The sequence below is a fragment of the Leuciscus leuciscus genome, assembly GCF_965113295.1.
Source record: "Leuciscus leuciscus genome assembly, chromosome: 3".
In the NCBI taxonomy this organism is placed as follows: domain Eukaryota; kingdom Metazoa; phylum Chordata; class Actinopteri; order Cypriniformes; family Leuciscidae; genus Leuciscus; species Leuciscus leuciscus.
In genome coordinates this window covers 20,321,806-20,343,293 of record NC_138727.1, presented here as the reverse complement: position 1 = coordinate 20,343,293, position 21,488 = coordinate 20,321,806, and the positions used below count along the sequence as shown (strand labels likewise).

Sequence of the window (21,488 nt, the reverse complement as noted above, 5' to 3'; positions counted from 1 at the left end):
GCAATTGCATGTAATCCCAGACTGACTCTGCGATGTTAAGATCAGGGCTCTGTGGATACTGTACCATCTGTTGTAGGACTCAATGTCATTACACAATTCTCTGTATTATTACAATATTTGCAAAAGGAATGTAGACATCTGAAATTGATATTTCCTACTCATATGCTGAAGCAGAATATATAAATAACCATCTAAAGACAAATGTTTTTGTATAAGATCTAATATACAGTACTGTATATTGTAAGAAAATGTCATACTTGATAGGTATTTACTTTGGTCATAATTTCAGAGGATATATTTTTAGATATCTCTTTTTGATCATAGCCGCAATCAGTTTTGCATGCAGAGAGTGTTTGTAATTATGATCTCAGACAGTTGCTTTTAGACTTTGACCAGAAGTCCCAGTCCTTCCACCCACCACTGAGATCATAAATGCTATAGTATAATATCTCTTTTATGACAGAAAGGCTGAGAATGAGACCTTGAGGTGCTGCTAAAGATAGGACAGAACTCATACCCTAATGATTCAGCAACAGACAACTTGTGGGTGAAAACCTAATGATTTACACTAAGCAACATTTTATGCTGTGTGTAATCATGTTATAGCAAACTTGAGTGGAAAGCTTAAAGACCCCTTGAAAATGGCTTGACAAGAACACTTCCTTTCTTTTTTGATGCAATACAAATAGTCATTTCAGGTTCATCCCCTTTAAAAAAAATAAAATAAAAAATAAATACTATAGCTATGTCACAGTACTTGATTATGGAATTGGGGGAAGGACATACAGTAAGTCTGTGTAGTGCAGTCATCAATATTTTTGGTCAGATTTTCTGAAAGACAAAGTGACCAGTCAGCTAAAAAATTTCAGTTAACACACTGTAGTGTTAACTAGATGTTATCACAATCTAGAAACACTAAAAGAATACATACAAATGAGGTATAAAAAAGGATGCATTTTAGCTTTTAAGCTTTAGCCTAGATTCAATAAAAGATGTTAATATTGTCTATAATTATGTTGTAGTAAGAGATAGTTGACTCTGATCTTATGAGAAAAAAACATTGACATGACATTGGTGAATTGGTTGTGAGTTTTTTTTTTATGAATGTGTACAATTTAATTAATAGAAAATGTAAGATTTTTATAAAAAACTACACATGAAGGTCCACCCCAACCCTAAGCATAACGATGATAATAATGAAAACACAAAGCGCATTACACAGAGTCTTTCAGCATGATGTTTTTCAGTGGTATTACAAGAGTGGGTTTTAGTCATCTGAAAGAGTGAAGCTGGAAGTGTTAATCTGAGACACCCTTTGCTGTGCCAACACCATAACCAAAGTTAATGAGATAAAGCTTGCCCGTATGGTCATTTTGGTGCTTCTAATACACAGATGGTTGATTACAGGCTCCTGGTTTCAGAAAGATGGTGCAGTTCATTTACAAACTGCTGAATCGTTACAGATGAATAATTAATTAACAGTTCATTTTAAAAATAAGAAATGTTTGCGAAATGTCTTAAAAAAGGAATATTAGTGTGACCACAACATTATATGTGATTCTGAGTAATTTTAGAATTGGAGGCAAAAGAAATTGGATCAGCTGCAGTTATAAATAAGTGATTTAAAAATGATTTACCTTAATAATACATTTCTATCTGGTCCAGGTCACTGCCATAGATGCTGATGATGCTGAGTTTGGATCAGTGCGATATTCCCTCTATGATGGCTTCAGCAGCAAGGATGACCACCCTTTCTTTCACATCAACTCTGTTACTGGGGAAATCTGTGTGTCTCAAGATATTGATCACGAAGCTCGTCTTGTGACCTTTGACTTGTTGATTAAAGCTGAAGATCAGGTGAGTTCAAATATGTTAATCCTGGTATTGTGGAATTTTATATAAGAAGGTATTAATTATGTTTGTTTTGTTTTTTTTATAGGATGGGCTCAGTTCGCAGACATTTGTTCACATTGATGTGGAGGATGTGAATGATAATGCTCCTGTTTTTAGTCCTGAGAAATATGTCACGAGTGTGAGCATCCATACTCAACCTGGCACTGAGCTCTTCAACATTTTTGCTTCTGACCGAGATTCTGGAAACAATGGAAAAATCACCTATGAGCTTCTGCCTGGAGATTCTGCCTCTTTATTCACTGTGGACCAGTCAACAGGTAACATAACGCAAGTTAATATGTGTTTATCTAGGACTGAAATCTGTGTTACTTGCCACATTAGAGATGACTTTTATTTATAGTACGCGAAACCACAATGTTCACCTAAGAGAGTCTTTTATTTTAAATAAAATATAAATCCAAAACAAGGATTAAAATGAAGAAAATTGTTGTGCTGTCACACAAGCCAAACATGTGCGATTTCATAGTCCATAGGACAGCAAAGATAACTCATATATTCTGTTTAGACATCATAGTGCATGCTTATCTTGACAGTCAGACTGAGAGTCTTCCATAGCAGATATAGTAATTGCTTTTGTCACGTCCCAGTTGGAAGCCTGTGGATTTACACAGCATCTTCCTAAATCCTTGCTGGACATGGGTGCAAATGGAAAGCTGTGTGAAGTGTTGAAGTGGACTGTCATACAGCAATGAATGCCTGCAGAAATCTGTGATTAGGCTTTATATGATGACCGGTGTACTCAGTTATCTTATTAAAAAATGTTGCAGTTGTGGCTAAGTAAAAACACATAACATTTCTAGTTATTGGTGAAAAAAAAGATTTTTAATCTGGCAACAATATAATATGAATATACTGTGATATTCTGAGTAATTAAGTATTGTACAGTGAGTCTAATATAGATTTATAAACATTTACTTTTCCTTAAGTTATTTTAAGCATACCAATCTATAGGATAAGTATACATTAAGTCTAATGTATAAATTGTCTAAATTGATTTGGTAAATACAGATAATTCCGCTTATTAAAGTCATTTGTATGGCATCTGTTACTATCACTGTCCTTGGCTTTTCACACACATAGATCTACTGTTGAGCTGTGTTTGACGTGACGCATTACAGTAATCAGATTACACTGTAATGAAGTAGAGGGTCTGCTCTTTATTTTTCCATAATCTCATTACAATCACAGTTTTGCCATTAATGATGTTACATGATTCTCTCTTTTTTCATTTGGTTTCCTTTAGCAGATAGCAGTTAAGAGAATGCAGTGACACAGATGAAAAATACTTTCTGTCCTATGTGTGCTTACTCTTAAGTAGTGCTCTGAAGTCAAAGTAAATAATCCTGCTTTTACATCGCCTGCATGCTCTCACTCGCTTATAGGGAAATCCCTGCTAAGCATCATTGGTTTAGAGCTTTTTGACATGGTGTGCCTTATATATATGGTAACACTTTACAATAAGGTTCATTAGTTAACATTAGTTAACTACCTTTGAACTAAGAATGAACAATACTTCTTCAGCATTTATTAATCTTAGTTAATATTAACTTCGACATTTACTAATACGCCATTAAATTCAAAGGTTGTATTTGTTAGCATTAGTTAATGCACGGTGAACTAACATGAACAAACAATGAACAGCTGTATTTTTATTAACTAACATTAACAAAGATTAATAAATACTGTAACAAATGTATTGCTCATTGTTAGTTCATGTTAGTTCATACATTAACTAATGTTAACTAATGAACCTTATTGTAAAGTGTTACCATATATATTTATATACCTCACTACTTAATTTAAAGATAGTAAATGTCACTTGCATACCTTTCTGCGCACTGGGAATTATATTTTCTCAGAAAGAGCATACAGTATACAGTGAATATGACATAGCCACTAACACAATATAGCATAGGGCTCTTTGGAAGACCCCTTTGGATTCACCAAAGTTTGTGAGGCATTAAATGTTTATCAGATACACAAAGACTTGTGTAAATCAAGTGTATTTGCAGATTCACTATGACAAAAGTCTTTTAGTGTTTGCCTTTCTATTATTAAACAGAACTGTTGAATAGTAAAGCATGCAGGGGCTATATGAACTTCAAAAACAAACAGCTAAATCAAATTAATCTCTCTTGCTCTTGCCAGTGGGGGCACGCATGCCTAAGGTTACCCACCCTGGTTTAAATCAACAGATGCTAAGGATTTTAAGTTAGATCAAGGTGACAGAATCTAGCAGGACCCCAACCATCTGTCAAAAGTTGAACTAGCCATGGACATATCCACCATATCACCATCAGTGATGGATGGATTTAAAGTTGTTTAGTTTATTAAAAGAGAGACTGAGATAGGGTACAATTAAATCATCATGACCTTGTTCTACGAGATTCTTAATTATTTATCAGTCAAAGAATTTACTTTGATTAGATACTAACCTTAACATAGTATTTCAATTAATCACTAAGGTTTTTCAGTAACACTTTAGAATACTGTTCCTTCATTAATGAAAAACTACACAGGAACACATGAGTAACGCACTATTAACATTCTAGTAACTACTACCATCTAACAAGAAACTCTGATTAACGAATTAGTAAGTAATAGGGCTCAGTCGAATGTGGTAGTTCACTAATCAGTTACTACTATTTTTCATACCTCACTGAAGACTACCAAGAACTACTATATACAGGTTCATAATTAATATTAATAATGCATAATGTATAATATAAGGTAATGGTAACCCATTAGTAATGACTCAAGTGTTACTACAGCCTTCTAAAGTAACTACTAATAATTTTGATCAGTTTTCTAAAGTGAAAAGCTTGATAACTACCTAATATTGACTGAAGTCATTGTAAGATGTTGAGGTTTTTTGCAAGGTTTTGGATAGTAATGACTCAAGTGTTACTACATCTTTCTAAAGGAACTACTAATTGTTTGGATCAGTATTCTAAAGTGAAGATCTTGGGGACACACTAGTAATGACTAGTACCAAATCCATTGGAAAGAATTACTATTCAAATTCTTACAAAAATCTCAAAAGCTTACAGTGACTTCAGTCAATATAAGGAAGCTATCATGTTTTTCACTTTAGAATACTGATCCAAATAATAAATCGTTCCTTTAGAAGGATGTAGTAACACTTGAATCATTACTAGTGGGCTATTATTATAAATTATGCATTATTCATGTTAATTATGAACCTGTATAGTAGTTCTCTGGGAGGTATGAAAAAAATTGTAGTTGATGAGCTAATAGTGAACTACTACATTCAACTGAGCGCTATTACTTACTGATGTGTTAATCAGAGTTTTTAGTTAGTTAATAGTAGTTACTAGAATGTTAATAGTGCATTACTCATTTGTTCCTGTGTAGTAATTCATTCATGTAGGAACAGTATTCCAATGTGTTACCGGTTTTTCATTTCAGTTCCCTTAAATTTAAGTCTGTAATCTACTTATAGGCAAATATAAACTTTCTTTTCACTGCAATAATAGCCAAGACCTTATGAATGGTCTTCTAACCTCTAAGATGTTAATGTAGGTTTTGTGTTCTTCAGGTTCTGTCTACCTGAGTTCTTCACTTTCCCAGCTGCGCAGTAGTAGCGTGAAGCTGTCTGTCTCTGCTCAGGACGGAGGAGGTATGTCTGCCGTTCATCCTGCTAACATCACCGTGAACATCTTGCAGAGTGACCAGCCCCCTGCCCTTTTCCAGAAAGCCCACTACACCTTCTCCATCTCTGAGGATGCACCTGTGGGCTCCACCGTTGGTTTGGTTCAGGCTGTTACCCCTGCCAGTGAGTTTTCTGTGCTTTTTCTCTGAAATGTTATGGCTGTCACACTGTTCCCTGTTTGAAACTGGACAGTGTGATGCCATGTAGTTGACGAAGAAAACCTATTTGGTAAAACGTACTTGGTTCCCTGAGAGTAAGGGAACAAGTATTGTGTTGCTATACGATATGGGAAAACTCCTTTTCTCAAGAATATTGAAGCCTTTATTTTAAAACGCAGTACAGCTGCACAGCGAGCACAGAGCAGAGCTGACTGGCGTGCTCATTGGCTGTGATGCGGGAAATGCTCGAACCTATGGTGAAGCGGCTGACGCGGGCGTGGCTTCTGGCTATAAAAGCAGGCCATATCGCCATAGGAATCAGGTTTTTAATCGACTGAAGCGACAGCACCTGTACCAAGCGTAATAGCATGGCAGGGTACGCAATACTCGTTCCCTTACTCTCAGGAAACCGAGGTTACGTTCGCAAACAAGTATGTTCCCTTTCGAGAACGGTCTCTCGTATTACGTATCTATATGCTATGGGAACCTATTTAAAGCGCGTGCTATCAGCTTAACACTTCGCCCCTTAACTATCACCTAGGGCTCGAAGCCTGAGGTTAATAGTAGAGCTAAAGTCAAATCCAATGGGGGCCGGACCATGTCGGGCCCCACAGAGGGGTAATAAAAGGCTTGGGCTCCCCCGAGGTCAAGGCCTTTATTCAGAAAGAACTTGAGCCTGCAGAGCAGGAACCTCTAAGTTATAAAATCGTATAAATGTGGACGACAAAGACCAGCCGGCCGCCGCACAGATGTCTTCAATTGGTATACCACTGGACCAGGCCCAAGATGAGGCCATGCCTCTCGTGGAATGAGCTCTAACGCCAATGAGGCAAGGAAGGCCCATAAAAGCGTAGGCTAAAGCGGTAGCGTCTACTGACGTGGTGCCCCGCCAGGTTTAGGAGGAAGGCTTTTAAGGCCAGAAAAAACACTCTCATTTCGAGGCAGTTGATATGTAAGCTCCTTTCCGGGCCCGACCAGAGGCCAGAAACGGGCCTGCCCTCAAACAGGTTGGAGGTGTCTGTTGAAATCACCTTCCTCCTCGAGACCACTCCCATGTTGACGCCTGATTGGCACCAGTCAGCTACTTTCCAAGGAGTCAGGGCTCTGATACAGCCGTGGTTCACTTTGATGCGCAAGTGGCCTGAACACCACGCATGAGCCGGTACTCTGGGCTTTAGCCAGCGCTGCAGGGGACACATGTGCAGTAGGCCCAGTTGGAGTACTGACGATGCTGAGGCCATAAGGCCCAGAATCCTCTGGAATGTTCTGAGGGGCGTGTGAGAGCCAACCCTGAACGAAGCTGCTAGCTGTTGAATGGAGAGAGCGCGGTCTGGTGTGAGCCATGCGACTAGGAAGGCTTTCGAGGCTCAGGGTCCAACACAATCTTGGGTCGGGCCCCTAACACTCCGGGAACAAGAACCGTGCAGCTGCACAGCGTTTTAAAATAAAGGCTTCAATATTCTCGAGAAAAGGAGTTTTCCCATAGCGTATAGCTACGCAATACGAGAGACTGTTCTCGAAAGGGAACTTTACAATTAGTTTGTATTTGTTAACATTAGTTAACAGTTTAGTTAACATTAACTAACAACTGAGCAACACCTGTATACAGCATTATCTAATTTTTGTTAATGTTAACTTGTACATATACTAATGTATCTCTTAAAATTAATAGCTGATTTTGTTAACATTAGTTAATTCATTAGTCAATATGTTCTAACAATGAACAACTTCTGTGTACAGATTTCAGTAAGGTCCAGCAATACCTTAATAAATGCTCCTTTCCTGATAAATAATGTTAGTAAAGAGACCAAACATTAGAAACACATTGGGCCCTATTTTAACGATCTGAAACGCAAGTGTCAAGCTCAAAGCGCAAGTAACTTTGCGGGCGGGTCTCGGCGCTGTTGCTATTTTCCCGGCGGGATAAATGACTCTTGCGCCAGGCGCAAATCTAAAATGGGTTGGTCTGAAGTAGCTTCATTATTCATAGTTGTGGTTTGGGCGTAACGTGAAATAAACCAATCAGAGCGTCATCTCACATTCCCTTTAAGAGCAGACGCGCTTTTTCCATACCGGATTGCTATTGTAACGGCGGATTTGCCAGACGCGCGCCAGGAGCGGTTCACAGCCAAGGAGAGCCACGCTCTCGTCACGGCCGTAAAAGAGAGAAGTTACATTGAAATGGAGAAACCCACCCAAATTAACTTCGGTTAAACAGGCGTATGATAATTTGGGTAAATGTGTAAGCTAGATGTATGCTTTTATAATAAATTGTCTATCTATCTATCTATCTATCTATCTATCTATCTATCTATCTATCTATCTATCTATCTATCTATCGATCTATCGATCTATCTATCTATCGTAATAATGTATGATTTGCAAAAATGAGAACTGCTGCTTCTGTGTAGATGAGAGAATCAAAGTGTATGCGCGTTGTGCACACGCTACATTGATTATGGCCAAGCATTCGCCCTTAAAATAGCATATGAATAACATGCGCAACGCGCCACTGACTTTTTTCCTGGTTAGTGGCGCAATTGTTTTCTAAACCATCAAAATAGCATGAAGGAACGTTTGTGCCGGAACACGCCTCCTTTTTTGCGCTGAACCGCCCAGGGAGCGCAAGTTCATTCCCTAGTTTAGCGACGTGCTTCTGTGGAGGGAAAAGCGCGCTTTGCGCGGGTGCAAAATAGGAATGATACATGCGTCGGTGTACAAAGTCAATTGCGCTGGGTGCAAGATATGGCCCATTAACTGATGTTGAAATAGTTTCCACTTTAACATGAGATTCATAAAAACTTAATTGCTTTTGATTGTTAAGTGCTGTTCATTGTTAGTTCAAGGTAACTAAGACTTTAAGTAATGTTGACGCTGAGCATGCACCCTGAAAATGAAATGTAAATGTATAAAACATACATTAAGTTATGTTATTATTTTTTAAAGAGGTATTATTTTATGTTAGTTCACAATAACATTAAACATGAACAAATGTTTAAAAGGTAAGCTATTAATGTAAAATGCATTAATAAATGTACAATTTAACATTAACAGATTAAACATTTAGTAATGCTGTAAACAAATCTTGTATATTGTTAGTTTTTGATAACTAATGCATTAAATAATGTTAACAATTTAAGCTATTAATGTTAAGAAATGTATATATACAAGTTAACATTAACAAAGATTAACTAATGTTGTATACAGGGCTTGTTAATTGTTAGTTAATGTTAAAAAATACATTAATGTAACAAGTTAGTAAGAAACACGCACGAACAAGGAATACTACAGTATTTAATTATAAATGCATGAGATCTTTTGATGAACACAGGAGTAAACAACACATTACACATAGACAATAACTGACAACTGATCAAACAGAACTGAGGGTATAATTACACAGGGAATGGAGGGATATCTCAGAGGATAAAACAGAACAGGAATAGAGCTAATTAATAACCAAGGTATCTAACTAGAACTCAGGCAGGTACAACAGGAACAGAACACAGAGAAACCGAAACCAAAACAGGTTATACGTGACAATTAAAGTCTCACTAGTCAATAATTGTATGCCTTAAAACTCATCTTTGATCACCAAAATTATGTATTTTTTCCTGTGAAAAAGATTTCTTCATGCCTTAGAATAGCTTGAATGTAACTTCATTTAGAATACGCAGAACTATGAATATGCAAATGAGCTCCGCCTCCACTCAATCGCACAAGCTCAGAATACCTGATCCACTCTGTCAACTTTACTGTAGTAAACACTGCACAATGGCAAGTGGAAATACTAGTTTAATTCAGCCATATATGTTTGAATCAGAAACTGATTCAGAAGAAGTGGAAGAGTGAATTATACAGGCTCTTATACAAGTCGATGTATCATAATGGTAATGCGTTTTATGTATCGCTCTCTACAATTTCGGACACATAACGGTAATTAATATGATTAGCCTTTTGCTTGACTACGTTATAAAACAGCTAATAATATGCTGCTGTAATGTTACACAAACCATGATCCCATTCACCATCTCAGAGTCTGACTGCTTTCTAAAAATCAGTATCCTTAGAAACACTTTGAACAACTTGGAATGTCAGTGGACAAAAGCAAATAATTCATCATAACATTGTTATATACATTACATAATTCACCCACTTTATTGCTAAATGTACCTGATTTTTCATATTAACAGAAAAATGTACCGGGATAACCTGACTTCTCTTGAGACTCCTCTGCTTTGCAGCAGTTAATGATATGCTAAAACCCGCCTGCATGTTGACATGATTGGGTACAAGGTAGTTTGTGATGTAAGAAACACCGGCGATTTCAAAACCGTGTTTTTGAGACTGGCTTTGGTTCACTGCCCTTTTAAAGAGAAAATACTCAGCAATGGTGTTGAGATTAATTTGCACATGGTTTTTCTTAATAATAAAAACACCACATAGACATATAAACAACATTAAAAACTTGATTTTCACCACAGAGGGTCTTTAACTAATGTTAACAAATACCAGCTTATTGTAAAGTGTTAACATATGTGATGCGATCTGGGAAAACCCACCACATGGTGAAATTTGACCTATTACAGGTTTTGATATCATATGGAAGCTGGTATCAAGCCCTTTCCAAATCTGTTTTTATTTTTGTCATAGCTTGTTGGTAGCAAAAGTTATGTTTATCTGAAGTCGGCCAATCGCTATGATTTTCTGGAACGGAATTTTGAGAAAAACAGGTTTTATAACTGTCACCGTCGGGACGCTTGGCACTCTTTTTTTTAAACAGGACTGGCGCGAAATGCGCACTAATACACATTCACTGTACATGTTATGTGGTTTATTTTATAGGTAAACTATCTTTGTAGTGTTAAGAGACTGACAGGTGTATGGGATATACGGCGGATATATATATATTTTATATATAAAAATAAATTATTTATTATTTGTTGAAAACGTCTCAGGTGTAACCCTAGTTCCCTGAGAAGGGAATGAGACGCTGCGTCGATGACGCCTTGGGAACGTCTCCGCCTGATTACGTCTGAAGCACGTATGTCAACTAGTTCAATGGAAAGAGTGAACGTCACAGGCGGGTGACGTCATGACCTGGAAAGGATAAAAGCACATCCGGTGCAACCGGCGTTAGCTTCGAGAACCAAAGCAAAGTCGACCACAGGGATGCAGGAAGTATTGCAGGGCGACACAGCATCTCGTTCCTTTTTCAGGGAACTAGGGTTACAGTCGTAACCTGAGACGTTCCCTTTTGAGGGAACTCGCGCTGCGTCGATTACGCCTTGGGAACGAGAATACCCAATATGCCATACTTACAATTGCCTGTATGTTCAACTGTCGGCAATCTAAGTATAAAGCACCTGAGACCCTGAGGCAGCGTCCAGGTCTAGGCTATAAAACCTCACAAATGTGAGCGGCAAGGACCACCCTGCCGCATCACAAACCTCTTGAAGGGAAACCCCTGATAATAAGGCTTTAGAGGCCACCATACTCCTAGTAGAATGAGGTTTGACCACCAAAGGACACGTCTGGCCAGAGGACTTTTTCGGAACAATAAAGTAGCGGCTGTAAAACCCTGATTCTCTTTCGGGCGAGTACACCTGCTCTATAGCTCCCTTCGCTAATAGAAACTCTACTTCTTGCTCCATTACCAGAGCCTGCTAACGTGAGTAGCACCCCGTTGTAACGAGGTGAAGGAGAACCAAACTGGATTCTGTAACCATTCTCTATATCTGCAGGACCCATGGAGATATATTCTTGAAAGCCTCTGATTGCTTTTTAGCTTCTTGAAATCTTTCAATGAGAAGCTAGTCGCCAAAGAGACCAGTAGGAGAAATTGGAGCATTTAACAGAAACGCCTGATCTTTCTCTTTTATTTCTGCTAAGTTTAACCAGAGGTGCCTCTCAGTAGCTACGAGGGCTGCCATAGACCGCCCAATAGCACGAGCGGTCTCTTTCGTAGCCCTGAGAGTTAGATCTGTGGCCGACGAAGTTCTCGAATTTCGTCGGGACCCACTCCCTCACTATTATCCAGATCCCCCAAAAGGTCTGCCTGATAGGCTTGAAGCACTGCCATAGTGTAAAGACAGGCTCCAGCTTGACCTGCTGCCGTATAAGCTTTGCCCACTAAATTAGATGTGGTTTTTAAAGGTTTAGTGGGCAGCACGGGAGCCTTCAGGGACGATGCTCAACCGGGAGACGGATAGCTGGCGAGCGTTTGTTCAGCCCGGGGCATCGACCCATAACCATGTTCCTTCAGTCCCCTTATATCTGAATATGTATGCACCTGGGGACTGAAGAGACGGGAAGAATAAGGTCTATTCCACTTGGAAGAAAAAATGGAAGGCCCCATGATGGAGATGATAAATTAGAAGTCAAAAAGCGCTCATCTAACTTGTTTTTGGGACGAGCACAGTTTCTCTCGGCTGGCCACTCAATTTTTAATTGACGAGCACGAGTTATCACCTCCACAAGCTCCTCATATGCTGGGGAAAGAGATGGCAAATCCTCGTCCTTTATGTTTGTGTCACTTTCTCCAATGCTCAGTACATCTAACTCCTCAGAGCTAGAGCACCGAAGCATTGGGCTCTCTCCACGGGCAGAAGAAGCCGCAGGGCGGGCTTCCGACATCGGCAAGAGAGCACTGGATCCCACGGGTAAGGGAGGAGATAAGGCAGGGCCCATCTCCAACCCCGCCGAGAGATCCATTTGCGAACCCCAGGAATGCGTTCTCCGTGCTGCCTCGGCAGCAGCGGGTCCTGCACCCTGAGGTTCGCGAGCCTGGCCAATTTCATCAAACAGTGAAAGGCAGGAGCAGAGCATGCAGAGCGGTAGCTGCTCACAAATCCCCCTCGAAGGCTGACATTGCATGCTCCACTCCCGAACAGACTACACAAAGTTTGTGTGTATCCCCACCCGTAAGGAAACGAGGGCAGGGAGAAGCACACGACTTGAATAACTGCTTTGCCATACTTAGATAAGGATGTGACAGACAAACAATAAATAACACAGACAGTTTGACACAGAGCGCTTTGCTGAGGCACAAAAGCTAACGCCAGTTGCACCGGATGTGCTTTTATCCTTTCCTGGTCATGACGTCACCGTCACCGGTCATGATGTTCACTCTTTCCATTGGACTAGTTGACATACGTGCTTCAGACATAATCACGCGGAGGCGTTCCTATGGTGTCATTGACGCAGCATGAGTTCCCTCGAAAGGGAACTTGTTTTTTTCCAGTGTAAATAATAAATATATAATATGAAATCCAGTTTGAAGCTCTATACCACCAAATCCAAATCCACTTGCAGTCCAAGTTTTCAAAACACATCCATCCTTTTTTACACCTTTCCTTTCCACTAGTAACCTAGTATTCCAGACATTGTTACTCCAATGACTAATCCAGCTTGCGGGTCAGGGATTAGCTGATCAGAGGGTTAAATATCAGTCTAGTTGACAGGGTTGTTAGGGTAGATAATAAGATTTGCTATGCTTTGTTTCTTTTGGCTCTCTTAGTCTACAATCAAATGTTTTTAGTGAACAGTATCTCATGCGCAGTAGTTGGCTATGGTATAGGGTTAATCACACATTCTAAAGGGTCATGAAACCCCAAAACATATTTTTTTGAGATGTGAACAGATATGAACAGGCTGCACATCACTGAAAACACTAAAAGCAATTTTCTGAGCAATTTCACAATTTCTTCTGGGTTGAAAAGCAAAGTCAATGCAACGTCACGGAATGTGAGGTAGAAGAGTACTTTTGGAGTGTGTGACTGGCTGCCAAAACGATTCTACGTCAACGGTTTCTGAGCGCTTCTCTGCATTATTCATGAGAATGAACTATTTTAACCCAATCACTGGGCTGCAGTGTTGCCAGACGATGATAATTATCGTATTTGTACGATAATTTTGACCTCTGTACGATGTACGATCAATAATGAAAAAAATCCCATAATGTACGATAATTTCAGAATCTAATCCTAATTTCAAATGATGGTTGTTGTAATCATAGGGCTTCTATACTCATTGATCTAGCTGTGGATTCTACGTCTACCATCATTATTGAGAGGAGAATGTGAACGTGCGCATGTCTTCCAGCTCATCTCACGTTATGTCTTCTCGGCCAATCATAGTGGAGAATGACTCTCATTGAGCACAAGTTAATATTCTTTTTGTATATTGTATACAAAGTTGTATATCATTTACATTTCATTTCTGTATGTTTTGCAAGAAGAAGAAAAAAGAAAAGAAAAAGAAAAGTTAACGTTCCTTCCGCGGCGCTTAGGTCAGTTTTTTCTAAGCTGAGGTCAATATTTTAGCAATAAAGTAATTTGTACCAGAAAGACTGGGGAGATAGAATGATGTAACAAAGCATTAATTTATTGACAGCCCAGCAAGCAATTATTTATAAAGTTCTTTGGCGTAGGCCCCTTCCGTAGTGCATAATCCGAGGGTAGCGGATCTGCATTTCCTGCCTGAAGACGAAGGCAGAGGTGCAGCCGACCCCCCGGGAGGTATGGACAGGACCATCCTGATGGGGGTGGGGAGGGTGGAGGTAATTGTTTGCATCAGAGTCTGCGAACTCAAACATATTATGTAAGTACCGATCTTTTTTACAGAAAGTATTAGGACATGATTGGATAGATAATAAGTGACGTAGTAATTGAGTCTTCCTGGCAGAACTTATGCTAAAGCTTTCATTTTCATGTCGTGTCAAAAAGTTGTTGGTCAATAAATAGCTGTATTCTGTACGTTTGACTCGTGTACGATAATTTTCTTCCAAATACGATAATTTTGAGCTTCTGGTACGATACTTGGACATTTCGAATCTGGCAACACTGCTGGGCTAGCCTGGAAATCCAGACCTAAATCTAAAAGATTAATGGTCTGGTGTCGGTCAATGAAAATCGGCCAGCTCGAGGGGCGGCACCAAGCATGCATTTGAAAATCTCACACCACGCAATTGGATAACACTACGACCAATCACAACAATAAACCCCATACGCTTAGCTATCAGCGGAGCTAACTGGTAGATTAGACTCTTCCGGTCGGCAAAACAGCAAAAACACCCTTCTTGCAAAGGAACGATTCGAGCGCCATCTTCTGTTCCTCTTTTGGGAAAAAGCCAAGTCTAACTCGTTCATTGTAGCGGCCAAAGCCGTTTCAAACAACTGGTGTTCATCCATAGGCATCTTGCAATGTTTACTGATGACTTCGACGTCACAGCGCTGTCGTCATCTGTTTAGCTCGCCTCTGGCCCGCCTATATCAGATAACCCGATGTGATTGGTGCAGCTCAGATCGAGGGGCATATTTAATGAGCTCCATTGCTCGACACCAGAGTAACTCGCTGAGCAAATTCAACTTTTGCTCTCGCGAGAACTCTGGTTTACCAGGGTACTGCTGGGCTGTATTACGCATGAGATTACATTACAGCGGAGAATTCAAACAACATGCAGAGTGTGCAGGAGAGCGGTTTCTGCGTGGAACGCAGTTTTTATGGACATATTTCATATACTCTAGAGCTCTAAACATGAACCTGCACTGCGTATGAGCACATATTCAATCACGTCTTATTCAAATGTAATATATATGTGCAAATAAGGACACTGATACAGCCGTACGTCTGATCATGAATGCCATGACACAATGGATTATTCTGATACACAGAAGACAATGATGTGTAGACTGACAAATTCAAAGAACAATGGACAAAAAGTAACTATGCCTTTATTCTTTGGGTCTGTATACAGCACTCTGATCCATTGCACAATATTTTCACCTAAACCAAATTTTTCCAAAACAAAGAAAAGATAGAACCACTCATTACGGTCAAACGCCTTCTCTGCATCCAAAGACAGCACTAGCCCATCTATGGATTTCCCTTTAAATGCATAAATAACATTTAAAAGTCGTCTAATGTTATCAGATGAATTCCTAACCCAGTATTAATTCTGTTTGGTCAATCCCAATTATCGTAGGCAGAATAAGGTGCATTGCTAAAATTTTAGAAAGCAATTTCCGGTCCACATTCATTAATGCAATTGGCCTGTAAGAAGAACATAAATCAGCACTTTTACCTTTCTTCAATATAAGATAGATATTAGCTTCTCTAGGGGTCTTTGGTAATTCTTTAACCACAAACAAAATTAATTATGTAATTAAACATATTAAGCAATGGGTCTACAAGCAACTCTTGAAACTCCTTAAAGAACTCTCCGCAAAACCCATCTGGCCCAGGTGATTTACCATTCTTTAGAGCATTAATAGCATTAATAACCTCCTGTGTAGTAATAGGGCCAATCAGTTGTTATTTGGTTTTGCAGTAATAGTCTACCAGTTTGAATCATAAAATGAAGCATAATGAGTATTGAATCACTCATTTTAAACACTCCATTCTTTATTTATTAAAGTGATTTGTGATTAGGTTTTGGTTCAGACACATCCCCACACACAAACGTTTAGCCTTCCACTTTAATAGTTGAACAGTAGACAGTCAATTGAGGTTAACGTTTAGATTAGCTGATTAACCCTCTCTTCAAGTCAAACGAAGGGCCAGAATTTCTGAGTTTCTGAGTTGGAAAGGGGGGCAGATCCCTTAATCTCTGGAGGCTTTGTTTAGTCCAGCTGTATCAAGGTCTCAACTGCCAAACAATAGGATAACTGCAATACTGCTTTCAAAACATATGTCAGGGTTGAGTATGTCAGTATGTTCTAAATTTATAATCATACAGTTTGTGGGAGTTTGACAAAGTTTTATGCGACAGTAAAAAGGTGAAACAAAGGAAGAATTATTGAATGATCTTGACGTAGTTCTTTTAAAACCATAAAGTAGTCTCTCTCTCTCTCTCTCTCTCTCTCTCTCTCTCTCTCTCTCTCTCTCTCTCTCTCTCTCTCTCTCTCTCTGAAATGAAAACAAATTAAACTTAATATTTTTTAGCAATACATTTACTTTAGTCAGAAATTGACTGTGCAATCAATGCATACTGGGTCATTTTATTTTTACTGTGATTTTTTTTTTACTGTGAATTCACATTATAAAGTTGTCTTTAACCATGCTACTGTAAGAAATGTAATTGTTTACCACTGAATTTGTTTTGAAGCCACGATAATGGTGATTAGAGTTCCATTTGCTTGGGATCTTGGACCTTGTATATTCATATTTAAATTTCTGATCTAGCCAAGTCAGAACTGTGACAAATCAAAAAAAAAAAAAAAAAAAAAAAAAAAAAAAAAGAACTGCTAAAAGTGAACCAAAAATAAGTTTAGCAGCACAGATAAAACCAACAAGAAATATCAACAACAACAAAAAAACTGTACAGCATAATATTTTATGCTGTATTGAATGCTGAGTGCCTTCATAGTACATATGCATTGTAGAAAGTAATGCAATTATTAACCTGTAATATATTTTTAACAGTGTACTTTATTGTGTTGGAGCTTATGGTCCTTTTCTGAAAATTCTGCAGAAAGTCTCATTTTGTGTTTTTATTAAGCATTATGGTTAAATTTAAGCAAATGGTTTTGGAATGGCATGTGAGAGAGAATAAGATTGGCAGAATTTTTTTTTTTTGGGGTCAACTATGCCTTTAACTGTAAAAACTGAATGCCATATTGGTGATATTTTGCTGATATTTGTCTTTCTAATTGCAGATTCAGTGGACGTAGTCTCATACGTCATATCCTCTGGTGATCTGCAAGGGCTTTTTTCAGTGGATGCTCAGACGGGCATCATCACCACTGCCCGACCCCTGGACCACGAGTCCCTCTCTTATGTTCTTTTGACCATACAATTCCAAACAGGAACCCATCCTATCTACAGCAGTGTTCAGGTCAATGTTACCATCATTGATGTCAATGACAACCCTCCTGTGTTCCATAAAACCTCAAAACACATCACCATATCCCATAACACCCCTCCAGGAACGGCACTCTTCATTGCACATGCCCATGACAGTGACAGTGGCCTTAATGGCAGAATTCACTATATGTTACGTCCTGAGAGCCACTTGTTTATTATTCACCCACATCTTGGGACTCTTATGCTGAACGGTGACCTCTCAAGAGATTCCAGCCAAAGTTATAAGCTCAGTGTTATAGCCGAGGATGAGGGTCATCCCTCACTGAACTCTACATTAGGGCTTGTGATAGAGATAGACTCATTAGGCTCTGTGCAAGACATGCTAGCCTTTGAAACTTTGGTTTACCAGGTGGAAATCGGAGAAAGTGCTCCAAAAGACACCAGAATGATTCAGGTACGTGCTCACGGAACCGGATCCCAGCATGAAGGGAACCCTGGAACAGAGCCCCCTATCATCACTTACTCTCTTAAACCCCTCTCTGGAGTCCCACCTTTCAGGATCCACCCAGAGACTGGTTGGATGTTTGTATCTCACAGTCTGGACTACGAAACTGAACCCATTTATAGATTTTGTGTGTGTGCAAAGGCACACAATAGCAAAACAGAGGCCACAGCAACGGTGGTCGTCATGGTTCAGGATGAGAATGACAACAAGCCAGTGTTCAGTAGGGATGTGTACTTCTTCAGTGTGCAGGAGGGACCGTCTCCTCATGGCCTGATTGGAACGGTAAAAGCTACAGACAGAGATTCGCTTAATAATGGAGTGTTGTCCTACATCCTGCTGTCTGATGGAAAATACTTTCACATCAACACCAGAACAGGTCAGAATTACTGTCGAATTAGTGCTGTATTTCAGTCGGACTGCTTTGTCAAAATATCATTCCAGAAATTCATAAAGCAAAAACAATTTGGTTGAGGCATTGAGTTCTGCTGATATTTCGTGCACAGACTTAGCCAAAGCTTGAAAAGTTGAAAATTGTTCCCTTCATTTTTTACATTATTTTGTATTTTGAATAAAACTAAAACTGAAGCAGACTGAAATAAAATAAAACTAAGTAATCATATAAAATAAAATAAATAAAATTGTATCTATTTATTTATTTATTTTTCTAAATTCTGAGAGAAAGTTGTTTCCTAGTAAATCTTAAACCTTTTTTTCAGTATATCATTCTCTCTCACTCTGTCTCTTTCTCTGGCTGTAGGAGAAATCATCAACCTGGTGGCTTTGGATCGTGAGGAGCAGGCGCAGCATGTTTTAAGAGTGATGGTCACAGATCAGGGTCGACCTCGTCTCAACACCACTACTATCGTTCGCATCCTTGTCACAGATGTCAATGATAACCCCCCACAATTCACACACCTACCTGCGACTAAACAGCTAAACGTACAGGTCATAATACTTTTTCTAGAAAACCAAATATACAAAATATAATTGTACATTTTATAATTTTATAATTGAAGTTAAATTAACCTCTGGTTAATTATACATTTCATGTACATTGACAATTTATGACAGGGATCGGCAACCTTTTTGTCATGAAGTGCCGTTTTTAGGTTTTCTAGTTAATCACTGACCATTATCGCCCCCTCCCCCATGAATAAATGCACATAACCATATTTTAAAAGTTCATAACGGAACAGTTTTTTTTATTAGTCAAAATCCTACAAGTTTGTTTGTTTTCAGGTTTAAATTAGACTTTGAATAACAGATCTCCAAAGTGATTCTAAACCCACTATGCCTGAACGGAGTTTGCACATTACCAGTGATGTGTGTGGAATGTTTAATAGGACTCTATATACTTAGTTGAATATCTCCGAAATGTATAGCATTAACTGCTTTTTTTTTCTAAGGGCAATAAACAGCAGAACAAACTGTAAGCTGTCAGTCAAACTTACTTAACTTGTTTGATACATCTGCTGTTTTAATCTGCATCAAGCTTTCAGATGCTCATGATGCGCAGTTGTCTCGCTAATGGTTTGTCAGAGCTGCACGATTTCATTGACTTGTGTAGTTTTATTCTCATACTTTAATAGTATATCTGTCTCCCAACTTAATAAAATTCCTCTCTTTTTTGCTCATGTGCCAATGTTGGCCTGTGTGCCATAGTTTGCCAACCCCTGATCTATGATGACATGGTATCCTCGAGAAGTAAACTGTTTCAGTGACATTTTCTACGCAATTCTGAAAGTACATGACTTTCAGAATCTTTATATTGTAAATGTATACTACCATCAAAAGATTGGGACCAGTAAGATTATTATTTTTATTCTATTCAGCAAGGGTGAATTAAATTGATCAAAATTGACAGTAGACATTTAGAACTTTGGATAGCAGCATCTAACAAAATGCATATATGGTATGAAAATATTTATATAACTTTTTGTGCAGGTGTGGGCAGGCATTCCTGTGAATTCTGTTGTAATCAGTATGTTTGCTAAAGACCTGGATGCTGGAGAGAATGGAACTGTCAAGTTCTCCATGAAAGGTAAACCGATGAGGAGATGACAAGTTATTTTTAATTCATGGCTCATTTATGTCTATATCCCTCTGAATGAAGGAAAACTATATATGTGATTTAATCTGAGATGTCTTGTTTTCGTCCACATTCTTTTAGATAATCAGCTGGGACACTTTAGTATTGATAGTCATAACGGTGATGTCAAGGTGACATCACGATTCTCCTCAAACCCACAGATGCGCTACACCCTGAGAGTGGTTGCCATGGACAATGGGCTTTTTCCTCTGGAGGAAACCGCAGTTGTTCACATACAAGTTAGTGAAGCTGGTTCAGGCATATAACAACACTGTATGTGTCAGAAGATTTACTTACATTTTTCTGTTCTGTGTAAAATCTAAAGAAAAGTTGTCTCTTAAAGTGCAGTCTTATGTATCGTTTATCTATGAAAATGTGTGAGCTAAATCCATTTATTTAAATGGCAATGGTCCAGATAAGGAATTTAACCTAGTGGATTTCTGATGCAAAAATGTCATGCCAGGTTCAAGTTTGATGAACTTTGACATGCAAATTCGCAGTGATGCCAAATAACAAGCCTCATGGTTTGGCAGAGACCTCTGTGCTGCCTGAGATTCGTAACACAATGAACGAGACGCTTATTCTGGCAGTGTCTCAGTCAGTTTTGCAAACTACAGCATTAAATAAGGCAGCACGCTAGATGCTAAATAAATTGAAAAAATCCCATTATTCTACACTCATTAGCCACTTTTTTTCCACTTTAAAAAATGTTTCCTTAATTTTCCTAATTAGCAGGATTTCTTTTGTAATTTTATCTGGCTCAATCAGACAATTGGTGGTCAGAGTTAGTGTAAATAGCATTTGCCAACATGTTGGGCTATTTTCACTTGGTGTGAATAGACACTTAGATAAAATAATCCAAACTGAAGGCTGTCTGAGAAACATTTATTTATTGTTTAGGTTACACTTTATTCCGATGGTCCACTTTAGACATATAAGTAACTATGGTAATAAGATTGTCCCCACTACTGTTATGCATTATTCACAATTATTACACGGCTCTGTGGAATACTTGATTCTGATTGGTCAATCGCGCCATCCAGCGGTATGTTATTCCCAGATAACAACCGCTGAAAACAGATAAGACAGGCTCATCCAGGTTACTGAAGTCAGCAGCGCTATACGCTTGCTAGGATTTTTTTTTCTTCATGGAAGTTTTGCATTTGGTGAGTTAACAAAAATATTAAAACAATATTTTGTGTACAGTTATTTAACTAAGCCATCCAGTATCGTGGACTCGCTCTCTCTTGTTTCATACAAACACAGCTGCTGCCATTTTGTGACTATTGTTTTGTACACTGTTGAATTATAAAATACAAACAGGTATGATTTTAAAACAGTTTA

General features: G+C 38.7%; 1 protein-coding gene across 1 annotated transcript in view; it reads left to right on the top strand.

The window, feature by feature from the left end:
* Positions 1 to 21,488, top strand: part of dchs2 (dachsous cadherin-related 2) — a 55,625-nt gene that overhangs the window by 3,533 nt on the left and 30,604 nt on the right. Inside the window, exons 2-8 of the mRNA XM_082165624.1 lie at positions 1,666 to 1,857; positions 1,940 to 2,171; positions 5,474 to 5,710; positions 17,403 to 18,431; positions 18,813 to 19,000; positions 20,000 to 20,096; positions 20,226 to 20,383. Coding sequence (XP_082021750.1) covers positions 1,666 to 1,857; positions 1,940 to 2,171; positions 5,474 to 5,710; positions 17,403 to 18,431; positions 18,813 to 19,000; positions 20,000 to 20,096; positions 20,226 to 20,383 — 2,133 coding nt within the window. The remainder of the gene's footprint in view (positions 1 to 1,665; positions 1,858 to 1,939; positions 2,172 to 5,473; positions 5,711 to 17,402; positions 18,432 to 18,812; positions 19,001 to 19,999; positions 20,097 to 20,225; positions 20,384 to 21,488) is intronic.